General features: G+C 39.2%; 1 protein-coding gene across 1 annotated transcript in view; it reads right to left on the reverse strand.

Annotated features, from left to right (window-relative positions):
* Positions 1 to 1,509: 1,509 nt before the first annotated feature.
* The window catches only part of LOC135491585 (malignant fibrous histiocytoma-amplified sequence 1 homolog), a 38,499-nt gene continuing 16,426 nt past the window's right edge, over positions 1,510 to 23,582 (reverse strand). The window contains exons 13-16 of the mRNA XM_064777557.1: positions 23,344 to 23,510; positions 10,746 to 11,129; positions 8,854 to 9,001; positions 1,510 to 1,854 (exon numbers count right to left, since the gene is read on the reverse strand). Coding sequence (XP_064633627.1) covers positions 1,802 to 1,854; positions 8,854 to 9,001; positions 10,746 to 11,129; positions 23,344 to 23,510 — 752 coding nt within the window. The 3' untranslated portion in view covers positions 1,510 to 1,801. The remainder of the gene's footprint in view (positions 1,855 to 8,853; positions 9,002 to 10,745; positions 11,130 to 23,343; positions 23,511 to 23,582) is intronic.

Raw genomic sequence — 23,582 nt, forward strand, 5'->3', positions numbered from 1 at the left:
AAAAAATGAATATCACACTTTGTTGATGAATTCATTACAAATTTGCAGTAATCACAGTGTTTCATGAAGAAGAATATGCTATTTCGGACCAAAATCACTGTCCCTGATAAAGAGGGCATCCTGTAAACAGGTGTCTGCTATGAGAGGTTCTAGTATTGATAGAAATATTTATTACTGAATGAAACATGACCTAGTCCCCAAACTGTACATATCACTATCAGTCACCTTAAGACCACCAATGCAACCCCCTAGATTCTGCCTATAGTCTTTGTAACAATTTATTGATATAACTGTTCTTGTTTGAAATCAATAGGTAGAACATGTGAGAGGTGACACAACAGAAATATCATGCCTATTCCTATAGGGCCAAAAGACAGGGCAACTGTCTAAAGATGATAAACGAATTTCTTCTTCTTCTTCATGAAACATAGTGATTACTGCAAAATTGTAATGACTTCATCAACAAAGTGTGATATTCATTTTTTGTACGAGGGATATATTTAGTACTCTCCTCCTGCCTATAGTACCCCTTTAATACTTCACATAAATTATCATAACAGAAGCACATTTTACATCCGAATGATTAAACCATTACTCGTAGAAAATTTTATTCGCACTATTTACGATGTGATTCCCAGATCTTGAAAATATGCAGAAAATATTATCGAATGATATACACCCGGAATTCCTACATAAACCAGCAATTGAAGTTTCCTGGATTGTTGATTTCATCGGTTTGGTTGAAATATACATAGTGATTTATTTTTTAATCCACTGACAGCGACTTACCTTGACTAATATTTACTCCCACTATTAGATTGTGGCCATCTTTTGGTGTTGGAATTGAGACCTCAGGTCTGCCTGTCACATGACCGATACTTGGACATTTGTGAAAGATATTTCAAATAGATCCTAAAACGATTGTGCAAAAAGCTATTTCTAGGCAGGTTTTGAATCAAAATCCCTTCATATTATCAAAACAAAATGTTTGAGAGTTCATGTTGAAGAAATTATGCTTTAGATGGCTGGTCATATCAAAATCATTACATGTATATTTAACCACAACAAGTAATGAGTTGCCATGCTGCAAAATATTGTTACCGTGTATAAACCAGTTTCCTGACACAACCTGTAACAGTTTTTGCCAGAGGCTTTGGGACATGTATATTCAATTTTCTCTATAACAGAGCCGGTCAGTTAGAATTGTCACGAGATCTCGCTATTCCTTCGCATCTATAAGCAGTGAGCTACAGTGTATGAGTGTTGAATAAATGTGCTTAAAATATTTTAGACTTAGCCATACTTTTGACTGGAACACTTCAAAACTGTTAAAGGACAACTTGGGCGTGAGATTCACATGGCCAGGTTGATTATACCCCTGCTCGCCTTTGTTTTGTCTGATGTTCGAAGGGAACAAAAATTCCATTTCTTTTGTTTCAATAAGTAGACGACAGAAAATGCTTCTCTTTGACTGAAAATACCTTGTTTCACCGGATGTACGCCCCCCCCCCCCCCCCCAACCCTGCTGTAGGCCCACGCATGAAGAAGTACAGTATGTCTCTCTGCCAATTCGGCAACAATCAAACCAACTATCATGATTCTTTAAACAAACATAATTTTACATTTTCATGTTTAACATCATTTTATTCTTAAACTTCTAATGAATTAATTTTAAAATATGAAGCCATTTTTCTCAAAAGTGCAAAAAAAATTTACATAATGGAAGTTTGCGATGAAACTACCAATTGGTCTATATGACATTGTGTAAGACATCCAGCAGTTGAAGCTTGTGCGCGCTAGACTAGCTGATGAGGCAGTTACATTTTGCAGTGGACTCAGAAGACTTGCGGCGTCCTAATCAAAGAGAAAGAGAGGTGAAATCACGTAAGATACACTGCAGAAGAAGTGAAGCATGCGGTGATGTGGAATATCCTCGGGAAGAAATCTAAGATTAACATGGTGCTACATCACGTGGCTTTCTCTAGCATAATTCCCCTTGACCCAGAAACACATCCCCCGAAAACACCCGGGCAAATCAGGGTCACCTTTCTCCACAGATGGAGATCATTGTAAATGGTGTCCGACACATAATTATGGGATAACTGATTAGCCGAAGTGAAAAACAGATTCAAACTTGTTCTTCTTCCTTGTTCAACTAAACCTGTCGCAAGCAGTTCCTTTAAAAGCCTTCAGCGTTCACTGGAAATTTGTAATTAAATTTGAAAATTGCGTAAACACGCACTTAATTTAAATTTCAGTATTGTCGTTCTCTGTAGACAACATTAAAAAAAGAATTACCGAGTTTCAGCATATTCAATCATATGCATGATGACTGCACTAAGGCATTGTGCATAACCGCTTTTCTACTTTCCTGGACCAGCAGTAATTATGAATGGTGCACTCCTTGAAGATGGCCGACTTGTACGATATATGAGTTCAACTACGACACAGACCCTACTATTGCTGAAAAAGTTGTATAACACCTTTGAAATCTTAGATTCATCCCTGTCTAAGTTGTACGCAGTTTAAGCAACATGAATCTTAAAGAAACAAGCATCATCAAGCATTCAAAGCAATGACAAAAAGCTAATTCATGCCCACGAATGACATATTTGGGAGAGTAGAGAGCGGGCAATCCAACTGCTTCCTGATGAATCCCTAACAATGAGTATCAGCTACATCGCAACATTGCCCCTGACACATTCCCACATCCTTTTTATAGTGATGGGAGCCATGGATCACCCGCATAAGTCCGCAACATGTGACACATTTTAAAAATATCCCAACAAAATCCCTCATATTGGTGAAAGAGGTGACTACGTGAAAGACATTAAAGGGTCATAAGAAGATTAAATGATGATCCCACATATTTAATCCCTGGGTATCCATCCTCGCCATGGTGATAGATATATGCAGGAGTTTCAACGACTTATGTTAGAAAAAGATATGCGTCCCAGTGACGCAAAAGAAGAGTCTGTGGCCTGTCATTGATTCTGTTCATGGTGGAAATAATGAACGTGTGGCCTATTGTTGATGAAGGCACATGTCCTTAAAAAGTTTTTAAGTGGTACAAAAGTTGTTGTTTTGGGTTGATGATGTCTTTACAGGTTACAAAATGAGCACAAATTTTTAGGGACAGCTAATAGTCGAGGGGCCGAATAAAGAATCATATCGATACTTTGGGTTGAAATTTGCTGAACAATCAAGATCAATAAAGAATTACTTTGGTAACCGGATAAAGACTGTCGGACAGTACTCCTGATAGACAGGTCATTGTTTTGGATTTTTGTCATCTGGTGGCCAAACTTGATAAAAATTCGGTGATGGTCAAGCCTGTACTTAAGGAGATATAGTACTTTTTGTGTTTTCGGTTTTAGCCACCTGGCGGCAAAATCAGGAATTGAACTAGCCAAGAAATTGCTCTACCAGATGTCATTACATAAAGGAACATAATATCACCTGATAATATATACCAATTTGTAAGTCAATAGCTCCAGTAGTTATATTGATATGAAATGTGCCTTGCTAACGGACGACGACACCGAAGACGGACGCTGCGCCATCCGAAAATATCCGAGCTGAATTAAACTGCTAGAAAGTTCTATCATAATTAGAGTAACCATTCTTAATGATTTTGTTTGAAGTGGCAGATTTAAGTTTGATACATTCTCCCTTATCAATCAGTCAAGTTAAGCAGAATTTTTATCTGAATCATCAAGGGACATGGTTACCACAGCAGACCTACACATAAGAGCATTAAAAACCTTATGAATAGACTTGAAGCGTTTTGAGATGATTATTAAATGTAAGTATGAACTGTTCATTGAATGTCGAGAATTCACACATTTTATAAAGACCTCAACTGGGCTTCAATTTACAGTATGCATTTTTCAGCCAGATCCAATGACAACCTTATGCCCATAACAAGGGAGAATCCATTAAGTACGTACGCACGAAAACGCCGATTTTTAGACACCTCCACGCATTTTCTAATTTGTTCAGAAAATGTTTCTTGGGTTGCGTACGTACGCAAGACTATATATCCCCTCCCCCCTGCACGCATATTGTACGGTTTTTCATAGACCCCCTCCCCTCAGTGCCTACGTACTTAATGGATGCTCCCAACATGAAATACAGTTGGGATCTTGACACCGATACATGACACAGGCTATTATCGTGATGGGTAATTAGGTGCTTGCTTCACATAAAACAACAAATTGTGCAAAATTAGTTGCTCCTAGACCAGACATTTTGACATTAGTTACCAAAAAATCCCATCAATACTGAGCTTAACTGAAATAAAGTTTTAGTCTAGGAATTTGATAATAGGTGGCAGCACTCAATTGAGCAGTTTTTTGCCATCTAGTAGCCAGTGGCTGAACTAAAATAACAGGTGTTAGTCAGTATACCTGTTTTACTGTGCAACTATATCGTGGGAACTTGTTTATAATGAGATGTGATCACTGATTCTGCCACCAAAATGTTGCCAAAAAGGCAGCCTTTTGGATTTGGTCCACGGCCTACAGTTGATTGGATCTGCAAGCTGAACATTTGGTCACTTCTGTGTCCTGGCTATCACTTCAATGTTCGAAAGCATAAACAGGCAGTGGTTACCATGGTAACATAAAATCATGCAACACTGGACAAGACAGACTGTAACGAAGATCACCAGGGTATGTGGGCCGAAGCTTGTGCACAACACTACAATCTACTAGGTATGTATTAACAACCCCCTTCCCCTCCCCAACACCCTCTCATCTCTTTCCCCACCGAATTACTCGCGCTTCGAAACATATTTGATAGTTACAAGTTTCATATGACCAATATATTGCGCCTCTGTTACAGATTCTGGAATCCCAAAATGAATAAACTGCGAGAGACTCCACATCAACGGATCAAATTATGTCTGTTTCACCACTGAAAATTAAACCACAGCATCATATCTTCCCCAAAACGTCAAAAATGCAAGACTTACAGGTGTGGTTATTGGAAGATAGTTATACATGTATGTGAAACCGGGGCAGAACGTACATTACATGTACAACATGTGCAGCGCATTTTAGCTCAAGCTTTGCTATGGAATTCTTCAGCAAACGGAGTCGCAAGCAAGCCAGTTTAGGCAGTTGCCCCAACTAGAAGTTATTCTTCTGAACAGTACCCTATTTCATAGCAAAGGGATGAAAGTTCAAGTTTAGACAAAGATAGATATCAATCCCAACAAAATCCAGGAATTTTTAAACAAAAACATTGGTTAGTATAGCTAAACAGTAAAAAACATAAAAATATAATCACACAACAGCATTTCGACAGACAAATTTCAATATGGCACTTATTATATTAAAGTATTTCCCGATTTATCATATTATCAATCACAAAAATTTTTCCTTAGATGAAAATCGATGACCAGTTAATCTCATTGTGGCAATTGCTGCTTTTTACAACCATGTCCACGACATATTTAATACACAACAAAGTCATCTCAATAGGAACCTGCATTCTGATAAAATCCTCTTGGCGGTGTTGTGAATCTCTGAACCTCATGATGGACATGCAGTTTTTTGCTCAATCAACCACCAACACAAACATCACCCTGTTGAATTAGCAGTAAACCTCTGCAAGTACATTACATGTATCTCCTTGCCTCAATTCTCAATGCACTGGGTCAAGCAAACCTGTGGCGAGTGGCCTGCTTGAATGCTTGGAATCTCAGTGTATGTTAGTTTGTATTGTTAAGGTTTAGGGGACCATGTCCATCAATCTCATGCCCAGGTAGACCCTCAGACAATTCTGGTAACATCTTAAAACCACTTTACGAACCAAACAAAAGACGGATATTGGGTGATATCCTGGTGACCTCTGAACCAGGTATCAGCCAGGTCAGGGCTTATTAAGTATATCCCATCTCTCCGAGCTGAGACCAAAAACCTCTTCTAGTCTTTGTATGAAGGCCCCTCGAAACAAGGCCCTTGTATGGACACAACATCACACTTATTCCTCACTGTGAAAAGGCTATGCCGGGACACTCAAGGAGCCATGTTCAGGCTTTCAAATTGGTGTAGCATATCAGGCTTTAACGTTTGAACAAAACTTTCCACGTGCGAAAAAAATCAAATGATACATTGTCAACCAAACAGTTTATTTAATGCATATTCGACATCCATTTGAAATCCTAGACATGACTCCTTGAGTTTCCTGAGTATGCCTCCCAAGAGAGAAAGTAAGTTGGATGTATACGGACCACACACGGGTCTTGCTAGAGGTTGCACGTAATCTGAGGCTGCATTTGCTCAGAGAGGTGGTTGGCCTTGACTCAGAGAGGTGGGAGATAACATAGACATTGCTGTTGATTCCACAGGGCTCAAATCTACGTTGCGTGTCATACCTTATTGCACACACGCACAACCTCCTGTTAAGTTACTCATTCTGTTATTTGGAATGAAACACAGCATCAGTAACTCATCCCCCCCCCCCCCAATCAATTCCAATGATTTGTGACCTGAATTGGTATGTCACATGCTTCCAGAATTTATTTTTCCACAAAATAGTAATTTTAGTTCTTTTGATAATTACATTATACATCTCATGAAAAAGTGTTTCACACATATGCTATAGTGAAGTTGTTATCTCTGATCTACTGACAGAGACAAACCAAAATTTATGTTTCCTTTAGTTTTAACCACAACGAGAACCAGCTTGCCAGTCCTGAAAATGGCAATTTTCTTTCGATAATGTTGGAAAAACTTACTTTTTTGAGTGTACAACAAGATAAAGCTGTGTTCATCTCGCAATGGGGTTCTTCAAGCATTCTGTATCTATAATGCCAGAGATTAAACTGAATTGATTTTCCACCAGTTTTTACTACATTCAAAAAGTTATGTCAACGTGTGACATCCTGAATGCTTCATTCAGTACGTACGCAACAAGGGGAGGGAGGGCATTTGTAAATTTGACATCCATTTTGTGTGCGGTTGTGTACAAGTAAGGTCGATTGAAAAGATTATTCAAACATTTTGATTTACAGTAACATGTCATCAAGTAACAATTTAAAGGTTTGAACATTGTTGAACTACATTCGTATACAAAAACAAATTTGGTTTGTGCCAACATCTTCAAATTGCCGAATCTGCTCTGATACAAAGTGAGGGTAAATAGAAAGTCAATAATGCAACAGGTTAGGTAATGGAGAAAATAAAGTCACAAATTAACATTCAGCTCAAATCAAAGACATGTTGTTAGTTTACAATTATGAAGTACTACTCAGCATGGATATAAATTGAAGAGAGCTATCACTTGCTCCTGTTCACCTTTATTGACAAATACATTTTGTAATCCAATACTCCAACATTCAACAAAGAATTATATTTTTAATTTTTGAAGAAAAAAAATCCTCTATAGACCAGAGAGTCTGATGAATAACAAAACATTCTTATCACAGCACAAGCAACAATCTTGTTTTCACAACAAAGTGGAACATCTGAAAATATCATGTCTGCAGCAGGAAATAGTTCATAAACAGCGGTCAATTTTAGAGAAAGCACCCCATGTTCGAGAAATTGACTTTTACAATTAAATTTTACGTCTTCTAAAACCTACAGATTTCTCATGAAGAAGTATTTCTCACAGTGAAGTTGTTATCTATATACTGTAAGAAATAACCGAATTGAATTTCCTTCAAATTTCATCCCAAGTAGCTTGCCTGTCCTGGGAAAGGAGAACATTTTAAAACTGTTTTCTTGGCGTGTCACACAGAATGCATGCTGTGTTCATCTTGTAATAAGGTTCTTAAAGCATGATATGCACTATTTTTAACAAAGAATGCACCATCTGTTATTTCTGTGGAAAGCAACTTTATTGCAAAATATGTATGAACCTGCAACGTGCATGCACTAGAGTAAGCCGATTGATAATGTAAAAATCAATTAAGTGTGATTAATCAACCCAGAAATGAAATGCTTATGATGTCGAATCGTCCGTGTCACCAGATGGACACAGGTTATTACAGTAAATTTACCAATGAGCACACGTTTTGGCTGTTTTTTGTGATACACATATAGATATGGCTGTCCAGGCCTCTTCCAGGGCAGGTCATGCAGAAAGTTGGAAGACCTGTCTTTACATAATGATGCTCTGTCAATGTTAAAGCATTGACGCCATCGACCTGCTCTGTGATGATGAGCACATTTGAATGGGTAGAATTTGACCTTTACTTCAAGATGAACGATGTGATCACACCTGATTACCATTTTGTAGTTAGAACTTGCTGCGTTGAATTAATAAAGTGATCATAAAGCGACAAATAAGTGGCAAGAAGCAAAACATCTCGACAATGTACATCCATGCTATCACCTCATGCTTAAAAACATCGATACAATTGGTTCAACTCAAGTCAATAATTTATCTCCTCCTTAAGCAAACTTAATGATTTTTTATTTATAATGCCTGCCAATATTGGGAAATGCGAGAGCATGCACGAGGGAGTAAGGTTAACTATCATACATCCCCAGCATCGGCTTCCTGTCAGAAATGTTAAGTATGTTTTTAAAAAGATTTCTTGTATCTGATCTGTATCTGATCTGCTTTTAAGCACAGGATATACAGTCATGTTCAAAAGGAAAACTCCACCTTTTTCATTGATTCAATTCGTTTGATTTTGAATTAAATAACATTAATTTTGTCTGAAACTCATGAAAAAAAATCATGCTTCTGAATGTCAGTTGATAATAAAACCATGGGGAATGTCAGTTGATAATAAAACCATGGGGGTATTCGATGTATCTTAAACTTGACTGGACTAGTACCTCTTCACAAAACATAAATGGCAAACCCTCACTCATAATACTGTACACGTCTTACTTTTGCCATTAGGTGAATGGTTTGCATTTGCTTTATCTACTGCCTGTTGAACTGTCTTTGCCGCGGCCAACACTGCCCTGGCAGCACCATCTACATCTCCTGATTGTGTGGCTACTGCCGCTTCCGCTGTCACTTTAGCTGCCTCCGCCTAAAAACAAAATAGATCAAAATAAATTTCTTAATGGAATAGGATGACCAGTGCTTTAACTCAAAACTAATGCCACGTGATCGTCCTTAACTGTGGGAATCATCATGAATTTTGGTATCCACCAATAACGAGGGCCTCCCTCCCAAATTCTTGTCCATGCAAGTTCAAGTTGTCATTTTTCAGGAGTGCAGGGTCTGACACCATCGCTTCTTGTGTGAGGTTAGAGCTGGTAATCTTGACTACTAACTGTCTAAAGGTTTGGTGATCACTTTCACAGTTCTGGAGAACTTGCAACCTCGCTTCTGTTGGTGCGGGCGAAAATTTGCACCATTTGTCAATTTGATAAAGGGTTGTACAGTACAGTCCTACCAGAAAGAAAATATCACAGAGATAACAAATAAGATAATTGAATGCTATTTCAGTAGAGTATGGTATACTTAGTTGGTCATATATCTGTTGTATTTGGATGCACCTAATTCCATGTGCCTTTTCAAAAATTCAAATTGGCCCATGAACTGTGCTTTTTACTGTTCGATAGTCATGACAAATGCACGTTTTTGCTTTTAAAATCTCTTCCATAACCTTTGATAAAGACCCCCAATCCTTCATGTATGAGCTGAGTTGGCCATAAAGACCCTGACTGACTGCACTGCTGACTATGAGGGGTGTTCTCAAAGGTCACCAGCTGTCTGAAAAAAACAATCACCTGTAGGGAGCTAAAACTTATCTTCAAAATGAGAGAATTTAGCAGGAATTTTCTAGTAATGAAAGCAAAAATAACCTTTGTTGCATCATATGTCACCCATGCATTGTGAAAAAGAACGAAAATAAAATGAAATAAAAAAGTTACTTTTTGGACATTTTTTTAAATTGCCTGTTACATAATGAAGATACAGGATTAGGTGGGTCCAAATACAACAGATACATGACCAACTAGATATACCATTCTCTGCTGAAAACTGCATTCAATTATCTTATTCTATCTCTGTGAAATTAAAAAACACCTGTGGACATTTACTTTCTGGTAGGACTGTACATATGAGAACCCAAAGCCAATCATCCCCTGATTTTCGTCTGGGACTGTTAAATTTTAAGTGACGCAAAGGTACCGATGTTCAAAACTAACATCAGTGCCAGTCAGATTACTCCCTCGTGTGATACAAGGCACAATTCTCTGACTGTAAGTTTTCTCTATGGGCTTATATTTCCTTTAACATTACATTATATCATCCAAGATTGTCTAAGAGTGTATATTAAAACCTTCACGGCTGGAGTCTTTTTGCCCAGATTTCAGACCCCCAGAGAAAAAAGTATTAGACATTGCTGCATAAGGTCTTTTGCAGGACTTCTCCAGGACAAGGTGTTCTGGAATCAATAGAGTTATGTTAGCTACACTACTTTACTTTATTTTTGGGGGGTTGAAATGACAATAAAATACCCCCCCCCCCCCTACAAAAAATACTCCCGAAGTCAGAATAGCTTTATCGTGATATTTTAACGGTTTTGTCTTTTCAGTTCTCGTGCCTCGCCCAAAAGATGGGGATGGTGTAGTTCCCTCGCTCCGATAACCAGCTCAAATAGGGGGATTGGGGCCACTTAGATCTACGTGTTTCGGCCCTGAAGGTGTTAATGACCCTGACCTAGATGATGCTTGGCTCTCATCCTGATTTTTTTAAAAATCTTTGATGTTTCCAGTCTTAAACAAGAATAGGTTTATATGGTGTTTTCCTTTTGACAGACCTACCTGAGCAGCTGTTACCACAACATTAGACAATGGAAGAGTCTGTGTTGATTCATACTTATTGTCTTCATACTCAGACGTGATATAATCTGCCACAGATTGCGCCAAAATTGATGCCACAAATCCTGATGCAACCCGGTCAACCTCCTTTGATTCCTCGTCCTTCGTAAGCACCTTTCCTTGTAACAGTTTCTCACCTTCCTCCGGTGTTATTTCACCATTTTCAGTAATATCCATGACTTTAGATGTTTCCTTCATATTGTCTCTGTCAGTATCAACGTTATCCTTTTCAATTTTTGGGTCGATTTCGACATCAGTTTTTGCATAATTCTCAACTCTTTTTGGGACTTCAATTTCGTTGTCCAGCTTCCATTTGATTTCAATGTTCTGAAAGTAAAATGGTTTTTGAAAGAAATGACAAGCTGGGCACAAGGCTCTTAGCACTCAATTAAGGAATCCGCAGAAGTAAATAATTGATATGAGTTAAAAAAATAAAGAAACCTTCTCTAATCAATATGTTATTTGCATAATTTTTAAATATTGTTGTAAGGAATCCAAGCAGATGTGATGCAATTAAGGGTCAACAATCCATTCTGGGCTGGCACACGTTGAATCGATTTGCGTTACTTTTCTCAAAAATTCATTTGTAATACCTTGACTCGCTGATGTAAGAGGCCATGATACCATAGTGTACTTTTGAGCTGAAAAGGGCATGAGGGGCTCCAGCCGGTCTGCTCGCTCTCTTGAAAATGAAAAGGCCAGGGACCATTGTGCTAACCGTATAGATATTTGGTTGTTAGGAATTCATAATGGTTAAGAAATATGCTACATTATATAGCATATAGCTCAAATCAAAATCAATATGACATGATGTATCCATGCCTGGAGGACCTACCATGAAAATATTATTGGAAAAAAGTTATTATAATAAGCGAGATATTGGTGACCTTGTCAAGAATCATATTGGACTAAAATTTGGTGTCGGAAGTTATCTGACCTAGAGGGTCATGTGTAGCAAGTTTCAAGTTGTTAGCTTAAGCGGTGAAGAAATGCGCCTTTGTTACACTAAAACGGTTAATTTCAGCCATTTGACCTCTTTGACCTTGAAAAGTAGGTCAAATCAAAAACTCATAGGACATGTGATGTATCCTTGCTTGGAGTACCTACCATAAAATTATTATCGAAAACAGGTCACTATTGAGCAAGATATTGCAATTTTTACCTTTTCAGTTTTGGCCCCTATAAGTCAAGAAACAGATCAAACCGAAATTTTGCGTAGCGTCAGAGGTTATCGGACGTAGGGGATCATGTGTACCAAAAGTTTCAAGTTCGTGGCTTAAGTGATTAAGAAACGTGCCATAGTTACACTCAAACGGCCAATTGACCTCTGTGACTTTGATGCGTAGATCAAATAAAAAACCCGTACGATATGTGATGAATACTTGCTTGGAGTATCTGCCATAAAAATATTATTGTAAACAAGTCCCTAATAAGCGAGATATTGCACTTTTTACCTTTTTTAGTTTTGGTTCCCTGGTGACCAAGTCGAGAATCAGAACAGACCGAAATTTGGTGCAGACATACGCAGTCATGTGCACCAAATCCATAGCTTTAGTGGTTAAGAAACGCGCCATAGTTACATCCAAACGGCCAATTTACGTCATTTGACCTATGCGACCTTGAAAAATAGGTTAAATCAGAACCCTGTATGATATGTGATATATCCTTGCTCGGAGAACATACCATAACAAGTTTTATCGAAAACGAGTCACTTTTATGAGAAATATCACACTACATTGTATTACTTTTCCACTTTTGGCCCTCTGGTGGCCAAGTCAAGAATCAAATCGGACCGAAATTCAGTGTCAGAGGTCACCTTATCTGGGGGTACTGTGTACAAAGTGTCAAGTTCATAGCCCTACTGGTTAAGAAACGTGCCACTGTTTTTGTAACATGATACAGACGCTGACAACGGACGACGGACGCCGGACATTGCGTTATTGTGCAATCTCCCCTACGGTGAGCCAAAAAGGAGCTGCATTCAACACCCAAATCAAGTGTGACCTTGTGAGGATGAAGGTGACTGTTTTTTCGAATTGCTCAGATGTCAGTCATCAGCAGCTTGGACAGAGTCGTTAATCAGACCTTAGGTTTTGTCTGGTTTTCATGGACACCATGACTGTACATGATATCTGCCAAAGGTGCACTAGAATTTATCCTTTCTCTACCCTAATTGGCAGCCAATACTACATGCATGTGGCAACGACAACATATCGATATAGCTATGATCGAATCGTATCAGATCAACAATGCTTATTAACAAGAGGCCCAAGGGCCTGGCGCTCAGCTGAGTTGTTGCTGCGTTGTTCGTATATATTACATTACTCGTCAAACTCTACTAAACTAAGGACTCAAAGCCTAAGGATATTAGCTTCTGGATGTGTAACAGTGAATTACGGTAGACTGGCGCAATCTACTTCAAGCAAGCTCCACCCTTGCAATGTGTGCGCAAACAGATAACCTAACCAATATTGGACCATCAATTCTACACACAGCAACATGATTCATCCTCAGCTGTTACCATGATGATGATGATGATGATCCTTTTCGCAAATTGGTCGTCTTCTGTCTTTCTTCCATACTTCAGTGCCACCGGATGTAGTCTGCCCTTGTGGAGGATCCTTTCAGCACCGGGACACAAGAATCCATGCGAATTGAATCACATGGAGAGACTAGCCCAATCACCCGCTTTTGGCTGGGTAGAAATGGGTAAATCTCGCAGACTGGACCTTAAACTCTAATGCCGACGTGTGAGGCCGGTCTGACAGATGAGTAAGTGGGGTCCACCTAATGCAGAAGGCACCAGTTTCCCTAACTAAAAGGGTAACATTAACAAAATGCTCTACCCAACTCTATTATTTCCTAAAGGCCTGTGTACACTAGTAAAATATTAGCAACAGTTTTACATTTCCAGTTGCAACAAATGTTGCAAAAATGTTGCGTAGTGTGTACAGAGCAAAACGCGTCTTACAACATGTTGTAAAATTGTTGCAAATTAAATGCAATGCAATTCTTTGTTGCATGTTGTAAAAATGTTGCAAACTCTTCAGCCAATCAGAAATAGGATTTGCGTCATGTGATCTACCGGAGTTCATGTGACTTGAACAAGAAGCAGGTATAGCAACTCTCAAGTGAGTGTCTTGCTTCGTAGGGTGATGAAACCTTTTCTAGAAGTTTTTGTGACGGCTTGTCAGTCAGCCGCAACTCCTTTAGGCTGCGTATCCATAGGCTGTTCCGTGCCCTGCACAACATTCCCTTTTTACCGCCTGGCGCGCCACACGGACAATGAACCTTCGTTGGTGTTATTGATCGTTCCCATAGGTTATGCCGTGTCACATTGCGGGCATATATGCACTGTGGATTGGGAATATAGGCCCATATTGGGATTGAACATGTCCATTCTTTTGCGAGTGAACAACACGGAAGCAATGTCTGAGGCGAAATTAATTCAAGAGGTTCATCAACGGGAACTACTCTGGGACCCCGAAACTGATGATTATCATAACAAGCACGAACCTGTAATTTGTTGCTTAAAAGTCAGGTTTTATATACATGTACATGTCAATTTGATGTTGCAAGTGAAAATACAAGTTACTTGTATTTTCATTTTCAATATTCATAAGAAATTGTCTTCTGAAATAATGACAGCGTGCGGATAAACGCGATTGACCGCTGCGAAATGAGGACTACAAAGGCCTACATGACCAAAAAGGAATATCCAATGGAGACTCAGGGCATAGTGCCAGGTCACAAGGCTGTTACGCCATAACGCCACACTACACAAGGGCATACCCTATGGATACGCGGCCTTAACAGGCAGTGGTATGCCCCATCATCCACCCTCATTTTGATCCAGGGCCTGGTCCATATTCTCTTTGGTTATTTCGCCGCCTCTTCCGTCTCTCAACAATGACAGCTAAAATTGCTGCAGAAGCACTCAAAACACATCTTCTCTCCTTGGAATCATCCATTTTCCCTCCAAAATACCTATTTCCCTTTGTTCCCACTAAAATGTTTGCAACAATTTACCAACATGTTGTAAAAATGTTGCTAATTTGTTGCAATTTTGTTGCTAGTGAACACAGGGCCTTGTTGAAGGGCTTGTTGCAAAATTGTTGTAAAAATGTTGGTAAAATGTTGGTAAAATGTTGGTAAAATGTTGCTAATATTTTACTAGTGTACTGTACACCCTGCTTAAGTCAAGTGAAACTCTTAACAAACCTTAGCTGAATGCCACCATTGAAATGTTGATAATAATGATAGCAAGTAAAAACTTTAAACAGATAGACTTGATTTTTTTAACCAACTGCCACATGCGGTTTTCTTTATTTAGTAAATTTTGAGGTGAGTATTACAGAATGAAATACTTGAATACTAGAATTGCCTGGCTCTTCTGATGATTGCACTGGTGAACACCGAAGTCGATGGGATGTGCAAAGTCATAGCTCGATCCTCTCTCTTGGTCATCTTTGAGATGTGGTCACCAAATATGTTCAAATGCAGCTGCAGATCATTCCTGTCCTGCAAAACATGATGAGGAGATAACATTTTAATTTTGATAGAATAGGTAAGCTAGCCAAGTTTTATATCAAATACAAGGCCAACAACAACTGATAAGGCGCTAGGGCCGAATGATCAAGGAAGTTCATTGATATGATTGGGAATACATTGTGATAAGAGTGATGAATCGGCCCCGTTTGAAGCATTGTGCTATGTACAGTGTGCAAGTGTCAGTGTGTATCATATCGCATTTATTGTTTGTTGACATTTCAAATCGCTGGCGTCGATCCTCAATTACACTGTTTATGTACATTGGCAACCTTACCCGATGATATCAGAACGATGTTTATTATTGTCTTGTTTATTCACATTAGTTCTGCTATGTGACAAGAGTTATTTGTTGAGAAATCCATGATTTAAAGCCGGACTTTGACATCGTTTCTCAGACCAACCAAGCTGCATTACGCAGATCGTTTTTCAACGATCGTCGACGAACTATTTCAAATTAATCACATCCAATTAAACAATCCAAGCCTTCCCTAATGTCATCAACATGCAATAACACAAGCAGCCAAATATTATCGCCTATGAAATTGTGAATTTAATGAGAACTTACCTCTGAATTGACAGAACGCGATCTATTCCATAGCATGGTCTCCTTACGTCTGAACTGCGCAGACTCGAGACGTGACGTTCGCTGCATGTGTGATTGGACGTGGGATAACTCGCGCGAAATTTAAAATGCTCTTCTTGGGGGTGCTCACTAAATTGCGCCAGTAACACCACCTGGTGAGAAATTCATGAACTACGCCTATTGATAATGAAAGAGAAAGCTTTGCTCTATAAAATTAGATTTGATTCATGATCCCCAACTGAGAAATCAGCTGCTGGAAAAGTTTTTGGAAAATTTCGCTCGGTGCCACCTAGTGGCCAAACCGCTCATCCTGCCGGACCCACATTTGGTCTATTCAGGAGTCCTGAAGGGTCTCAACGCCTCAGAGGGAAAATCTATCGCCTATCCGCTATAGTTTTGAAACGTGCCTGTTTAACGGACAGACAGACAGACAGACAGACAGACAGACGGACACTCATTCTACCATTTACTCATATGAATAGCTCAGCTTTTCAGCTGAGCTAAAAACAATGTGCATCAACGATTTTGCATGTTAAATATGTTGCAGCTCACAGCAGATCGGTAAAAGTAAAATGTCTCTTTCCTGCCTGGAGTCTAGCCATGTTGCCTTGTTGTACAAAAATATTGATAGGCTGGGTGGCCACTTAACTTAATGGTCCCAAAACAGAGCTCAACCACAAGACATGCTAGAGGTGTAAACAGGAAAGACGGAAATTCATAATGAATCCAGCAATTTCTATTTTTGTTGAAAATACAATGAATTTGTTCAGCTGTATTGATATTTTTAACAACCAACTTATCAGCTGTGTGCAGTACACAATCACTATTGAATTAGTATTGAACCTGGGCTCTAGCGGCATTAGTCTGTCGCTGTGGATTAATTCTTCTTCAGCCACACCAATTTTCTCTCCAAAAATGTGTCTTTTAAGGGTAGCCTAATACCAATAGGCCCCGCTTGGTGGCGCTGAGGCGGCCGCTGCCGGGGGCCGATTTCTAAACGATTTTATTTTTGTAATCCTTGACAAGAATTTTGGAATGTCAGAATCTTCGGCTAGAAATAAGTTTTAGTGTTTTGTGCAAAAAAATATAACAGTTTGTTTTTCAAACGAGTTGTCTGTTTCAGTCATAAGTTGGCGGGACATATGGTAAACCATTAAGACTTGTGCTTCATCCTGCCATTATTATTTTTCTTCCTTTCCAAGACAGTTAATAAATGCACAACAGCATATTACATTGAGTCTGACTTCTGCTTTGTGCATTGGAAAAAATACCAAAAAATCTAATGAAAAAAAGTCTGGAAGTCTGTTCATTGAAAGAAAGTCTGTCTATAAATGCTTGATGTATGAAAGGAAAACGTTTTCAGCCAGGACCACCAATTTCCGAAAACAGATAAAATGCGTCCAACAGCTGTTACGTACATGTAGTATGATTGGATGCTGAGGGCGGGCTAAATGCAACAATGACATTTAATGCCACTGGTACACTGCAGCTGCTGCGCTATCAACACAGCATGACACGACCAATAACATATTGTAGGTCCGACACTACAGAGATTTCTTTCCAGTGACCTGTTGCTACAATATGGTGTTGGTCTCGTTGTAATCACTTGTGATGTATGAGCAATAACCGTGCTCAGAATAATAAATTAGTCGATAAGACTCCGGCACAGTTGATTGTGCGGGTGTCCCTGAATTTGTGACAACTTGCAGAACGAGGATCTGCCTAACCATTCGCTCGTTCCCAGGGAAGGAATTGTTCCTGCTCAAACCAATTTACATGAATATCAGTGTCTGAATATATCTGAATACTATTTCCCTCACATTAGTAATAAGATTCATAAAAAACGTAGCCATTTGGGAAATACTTCTTTGATTACAATTACAATTAACAATTAACCTCCCCCTCCCCCCCCCCCGTAAATATAATTTTGTTTTCCTGTTGCTCTTCCCTGACCATGCCCACATAGGTTTTGTAATTGATCACTAGTGAAAAACATCATTCTTTTTGTGAAAAGTTAAGTATGACCTGTTTTGGTGAAGGCTCCAAATTAGGTCAGGGCGATAAAAAAGAACCATGACATTAACTTGCCGTGGCCTTTCCATTACGTGCAATAAGCTAACATAGACGTTTTTATCGGACACACAACTTTGAAGTGGCCAATACAGTTTCCTCTATTTGAAGCCTCCTCAATGATTAAGGAGACCTTAATTACCAGATCAAATTTCCAAAGACAGTGCTATATGAACAGATTTTAGAACCAAAAGCGAGAATTTATACTCCAGTGAAGCGATCTCCTTCCAATAAAATATCCCGATAAGAAATATCCACCACATAACATTAAATTATACACATGCCACCTTGACATCCAAGAGCAATATCAATGACTCCTCCAATATGGACTACAGTTCTACTACTACACACCAGAGCATGAACTGCTTCGACATAAAATCTAACCATACAAATAGCCATCATAGCACTTGAAGCACAACAGCATCTTGAAGTAATCCGACAACTCGATCCTGACTGTCCTAATGTGACCTACCCTCCAATCAAAAATCACGATCTGTAGAGATCTATCCAGTGTCCTCGTCCAATGCTCCCTGAATGAAAGCAGTCTTTTTGATCCACGGTCTATCAATTAACAGTGATCGGCCATGTATTTATCTAATCCGCGGCCAGCGTCAAGAAGATTGGCCATCACGAAGTAAGCTCCCGCAGTTGAGTGAACACTCACTTAATACCGGGGCATTGATGGATGGATAGAGGTAATTTGTGAGTCTAAAGAGAGAAAATACTGCGTCTCTCTTTCACTGTATATCTGTGTTGCGCCCATCCGGATTTATACTAACATTGATGGGAACTCTCCCAAATTGATGGTGACCATGGGTATCTATATTTGGCATGGTTAAGATTTTCTAAACAGTGTATAATGTAAAGGTCATTATATCCATACATTTATTTCTTCATATCGTATTCCATGGATAGTGTCATAAATTCTTTGAACCATATCGCAATATGGCGATAAGCAGCTGTTGCTATGTGGGTATAGTGCCCGATCATGCATGTTTGAGTCCTATCAAAACCTTCATTACTTTTCTAATACATGTAGATCACAAATAAGCAAAATAATTTTTTTTTGATGTATTGCTTGGAAATATGCATCAGATTAGTGACAAATCTCAACATTCATAAGAGCACGATTCATATAGGAGACATTCCATCCATATCAGCTCACATCAGGACGGGCGTGGTACAACCATTAAACACAAACTTAATTTGTATACAATTTTGCATACCATCATCACCACCCAAAATAACTCAGCAAATATTTGCCTCAATCAGTGGGGATGGAATATATTGAACTATTTGATGAAACTGGACAGGACAAGGCAGAGGAGAGGGTCACATGTGTTGATGGGAATCTGGATAATCAACATAGTTATTGCTACATTATACAGTGACCATCAGCTTGGCAGGTAGAGCGGATGTTCAACATCAACATCAGTATCTACTTCTCCTCTGGTCAAGGATTCAATCACTAGTTGGCAATCTATTGGGTACGTGTTCTGTCAAAAGATGAGTGGGATCTAAAACGCTTCTTATAAGATGACTCAGTGACACCTGCAACACTTTCATCAGATGATCAGACCTGAATAAGTTTATCGGAAATACTTTTCATCAGACATGTCAGATGCCTGATACCTTAAAAACACTTTTCATCAGACGTTTGATACCTTAAAAACACTTCTCATCAGATGATTATTTACCTAAACACTTCTGATCAGATGACTGAGACCTGGTCTCATCAGATGACAGAGATCTGAAACACTTCTCATCAGATGACTGATACATTAAACACTTCTCACCAGTTGACTGATAACTGTTCAAAAGCACAAAAGTCACGTTATCCCTAGCGGTTACATTAATTATCCTTTAGGACGTTGTCTCTTTCAGTGAAACCAATTAAAATTTTCACGTTAAGACTTAACGCCTCCGTTAAAGCTAACGTTGTTTTGAACAACTCAGACCTGATGATTAATACCTAAGAACAATGCTCATCATATGACCGAGACCTGCAACTTCTCACCAAATGACAGATACCTTAACACTTTAAGCGCCATATGATATAAATCTACGTTCCAGCCGCTTATTAGTTCTCAAAAGGCTCAAAACAACACAATCGCAATCTTCTGGGTGATGAAGGAACTGAATCATTTTCTGCTTTGAAACCAGTTGTAAAGCGATTCTGACTTGGGGAGTTTTTTGAGGGGGGTTAGAGGTGCTGGAAAGGGGTTCATTTTGGTCACTCTTTGTTACTTTTCAACATGCCTTAATCAGAAAAACTTAACTCAAATAGCATTGTAATCTTTTCTGTGTTGAATCAGCAAGCTCTGGTCTGAGGCACATATTCCATAGAGGTATACGGTATACTACACTATACGCGAACAATGGCTTCACAAAGGGTGCATGACCATGAAACTATTGTTCGCGTATAGTATAGTATAGGGTATAGCTCTATGGAATAGGTGCCTTAGGCACATATTCCATAGAGGTATACGGTATACTACACTATACGCGAACAATGGCTTCACAAAGGGTGCATGACCATGAAACTATTGTTCGCGTATAGTATAGTATAGGGTATAGCTCTATGGAATAGGTGCCTTAGGGAACCATATTGAGCTCTCTCTGATGGATTCTTTTTACTGGGGATCTGAAAAAGGGGTGTTTGGGGTAAAGCGCTGGTGCAGAATGTGTTAAACTATCCTCATCAGTTGACTGAGACCTGAAACAGTACTCGTCTGATGACAAAGATCTCACATACCTGAAGCACATATCATCAGACGACAGATCTGAATCAATTCTCATCTGATGACTGATACAGGCTTTCTGGCCAAATTCAAGTTGACCTTTTTAGGGCAAAATTTAGGGCAATTTTAATTCACATTTAAGGAGAGTTTAGGGAAATTTGTAGCCAATTTTAAGGGGATTTACAATGTAGGGTATATGATTCAATATCTAATGGAGTACCTACTCACAATTTCCAGGATTTAATGCACATACTCACAAAAAATGCTTGTCCAGATGCGTTTGGCAAACCTCCACTGCTGGTGGGTTGGAGACCGGTAATCAAATCTGGCATCATCGTCACTTACATAGCCAGTTTTTATAAGAAGCAGACAGATTATGACCATCTCAGATTTGCCTGAAATCTTATTTGGTGAAAGGCCTATGGGTTAATAGAAAATCCTGAAATTCCAGGTCCCTAAAACAAGAACAGTTTTTTTCTAGGGCCTCTGTGAGGATCAAAATTGGACTTTTAAAATAATAACTTTTGAAGTTGAAATGCGCCAATAACTGCCCAGCTTTATTTTGATAGATGTCGATCTATGATGGAGGGAACTGCGGGAAATGGAAAAGTTTCCGTGGGTAGTTGAGGGTGCGGCCTGTAGCGGGCACTGCAAAACTATACTTTTTTCTGAAATGCCACATGTATTTCAGGCAGTCCAAGACTGCGCCCTCAACATCCCAAGCTAGTTTATGCATGATAGGATTCCATTAGCTTGTCCAATACTATGCCACATTCAACAAAAATCTTCTCGACTTTCTGATGACAAGTCCTTCTTTGCCTGATTTTTGTTGAATTGAATGGCTTGGCGTACAGAGCTGATATTTTGAGGGTTCTTTTTATCTGACAACAATCCACCGCCTTGCAAATTCATGGTGAATAGGGCGAAGCGTTCCCTCTCAACGCCCCCTAACGTTTTGCTTAATTTTGCTCAATTCATGATCGGATGATAGCTATAAAGGATCAATGGGGCTGAACCCTACCGAAATCTTTATAGGACTGTTAGAAGACATACAAGGCTATCTGATAAAAAAATATTTCATTCAAATGTGATGAGGGCGCACTGAGATATTTGACCCCCCAAGAGCACTGATTTCAACGTTTTCACCGACTTCGGCGCCACCTATATCCTTGCACCTTCATTATCCCACAATATTTTCATGTGGCATAGTATTGGGCAAGCTAATGGAATCCTATCGTGCATAAACTAGCTTGGGATGTAGAGAGCGCAGTCGAGGATTGCCTGGAATACATGTGTCATTTCAGGAAAAATTAGTTTTGCAGTGCGCCCTAGAGGCCGCTTCCTCAACTCCCCCTGAATTTTTTTGAATTTTCTACTGTTCCTTCCATCAAAACTGACATCTAATAAAGCTGGGCAGTCATCGGCGCATTGAGATGTTTCAATTTCAAAGTTATTTTTTAAGAAGTCCAATTTTGACCCTCACAACAGTGACCATTCCTGACGCCCTAAAAAACTGTTTGGTTTAGGGACCTGGTATTTCAGGATTTTTCTATCTACCCATAGGCCTTTCACCAAAAAAAATCAGGCAAATCTGAGATGGTCACAGATATTCCTCTAATAGAAATCTGCCTGATTATTATAAAAACTGGCTCTTAAAGCCCTTTGATCCTATGATTCTAAAAGGAACCAGATTTGATGACCGTTGGATAACCAACACCAGGATATGAGAAGATATGCCAGGCACTTCAGACATTGAGCAGTACGTGATCACCGGAAAAAGAGAAAATCAGGGACTTTTAGGGCAAAATTAGCTATATTTTATTGAAATTAGGGATTTTTAGGGAAAGTTAAAAAAATAAGCGATTTTTAGAGGCGCCAGAAAGCCTGCTGACGCCTATGAAACTTCTTATCAGTTGATTGAGATCTAAAGCGTACTCCCCTCAGATGACAGATATCTGAAGCACATCTCATCAGATGACTCCGTGATTAGACCTGAAATTCTTCCCATCAGATGACTGATCCCAAAAACACTACTCGTTGGATGACTGCTAGCCGAAACAGGTCTCATCAGATGACTGAGAGTTCTCCTCAGATGACTGTGAATTCTCATTAGATGACTAGGAGTTCTCATCAGATGACTGAGACTTCACATCAGATGACTAGGAGTTCTCATCAGGTGACTGAGAGTTCTCATCAGATGACAGATTTCTCATCAGATGGCTGAGAGTTCTCATCAGATGACTGATGGAATTTCTCATCTCGATCAGATGACTGAGATTTTTCATCAGATGACTGAGAGTTCTCATCAGATGACTTGGAGTTCTCATCAGACGACTGAGAGTTCTCATCAGATGACTTGGAGTTCTCATCAGAAGACTGGGAGTTCTCATCAGATGACTGAAAGTTCTCATCAGACGACTGAGAGTTCTCATCAGATGACTGAGAGTTCTCATCAGACGACTGAGCGTTCTCATCAGATGACTGAGAGTTCTCATCAGATGACTGAGAGTCCCCGAACTTCGAATGAAATATAGGAATGGTGGTTATACAAAACCGAACCGAAAGAAGCTATCAAAAATCGCAAAAATCAGTTTACCTTCTTCTTGTTTTTCCTTGTCACAAATGATGTGACAGAATGCTGTCCGTTTGAACTGGCAAGGGTTGAGAAGCTGTGAGTTCCTAGGGATGAAGTGGACTTGATGAGACTCTCACGCAATGCGATCATCGTCTTCATCCATTTAGAGATTGAGGTAACATCTTCAGCTACAAGGTAACAAATAGATCAAGATCAGTATTAAAGAGATTTCAAAGTGGGTTTCGATCGATACACCTGGT

The sequence above is a fragment of the Lineus longissimus genome, chromosome 7 (genome assembly GCF_910592395.1).
Source record: "Lineus longissimus chromosome 7, tnLinLong1.2, whole genome shotgun sequence".
NCBI classification, from domain to species: domain Eukaryota; kingdom Metazoa; phylum Nemertea; class Pilidiophora; order Heteronemertea; family Lineidae; genus Lineus; species Lineus longissimus.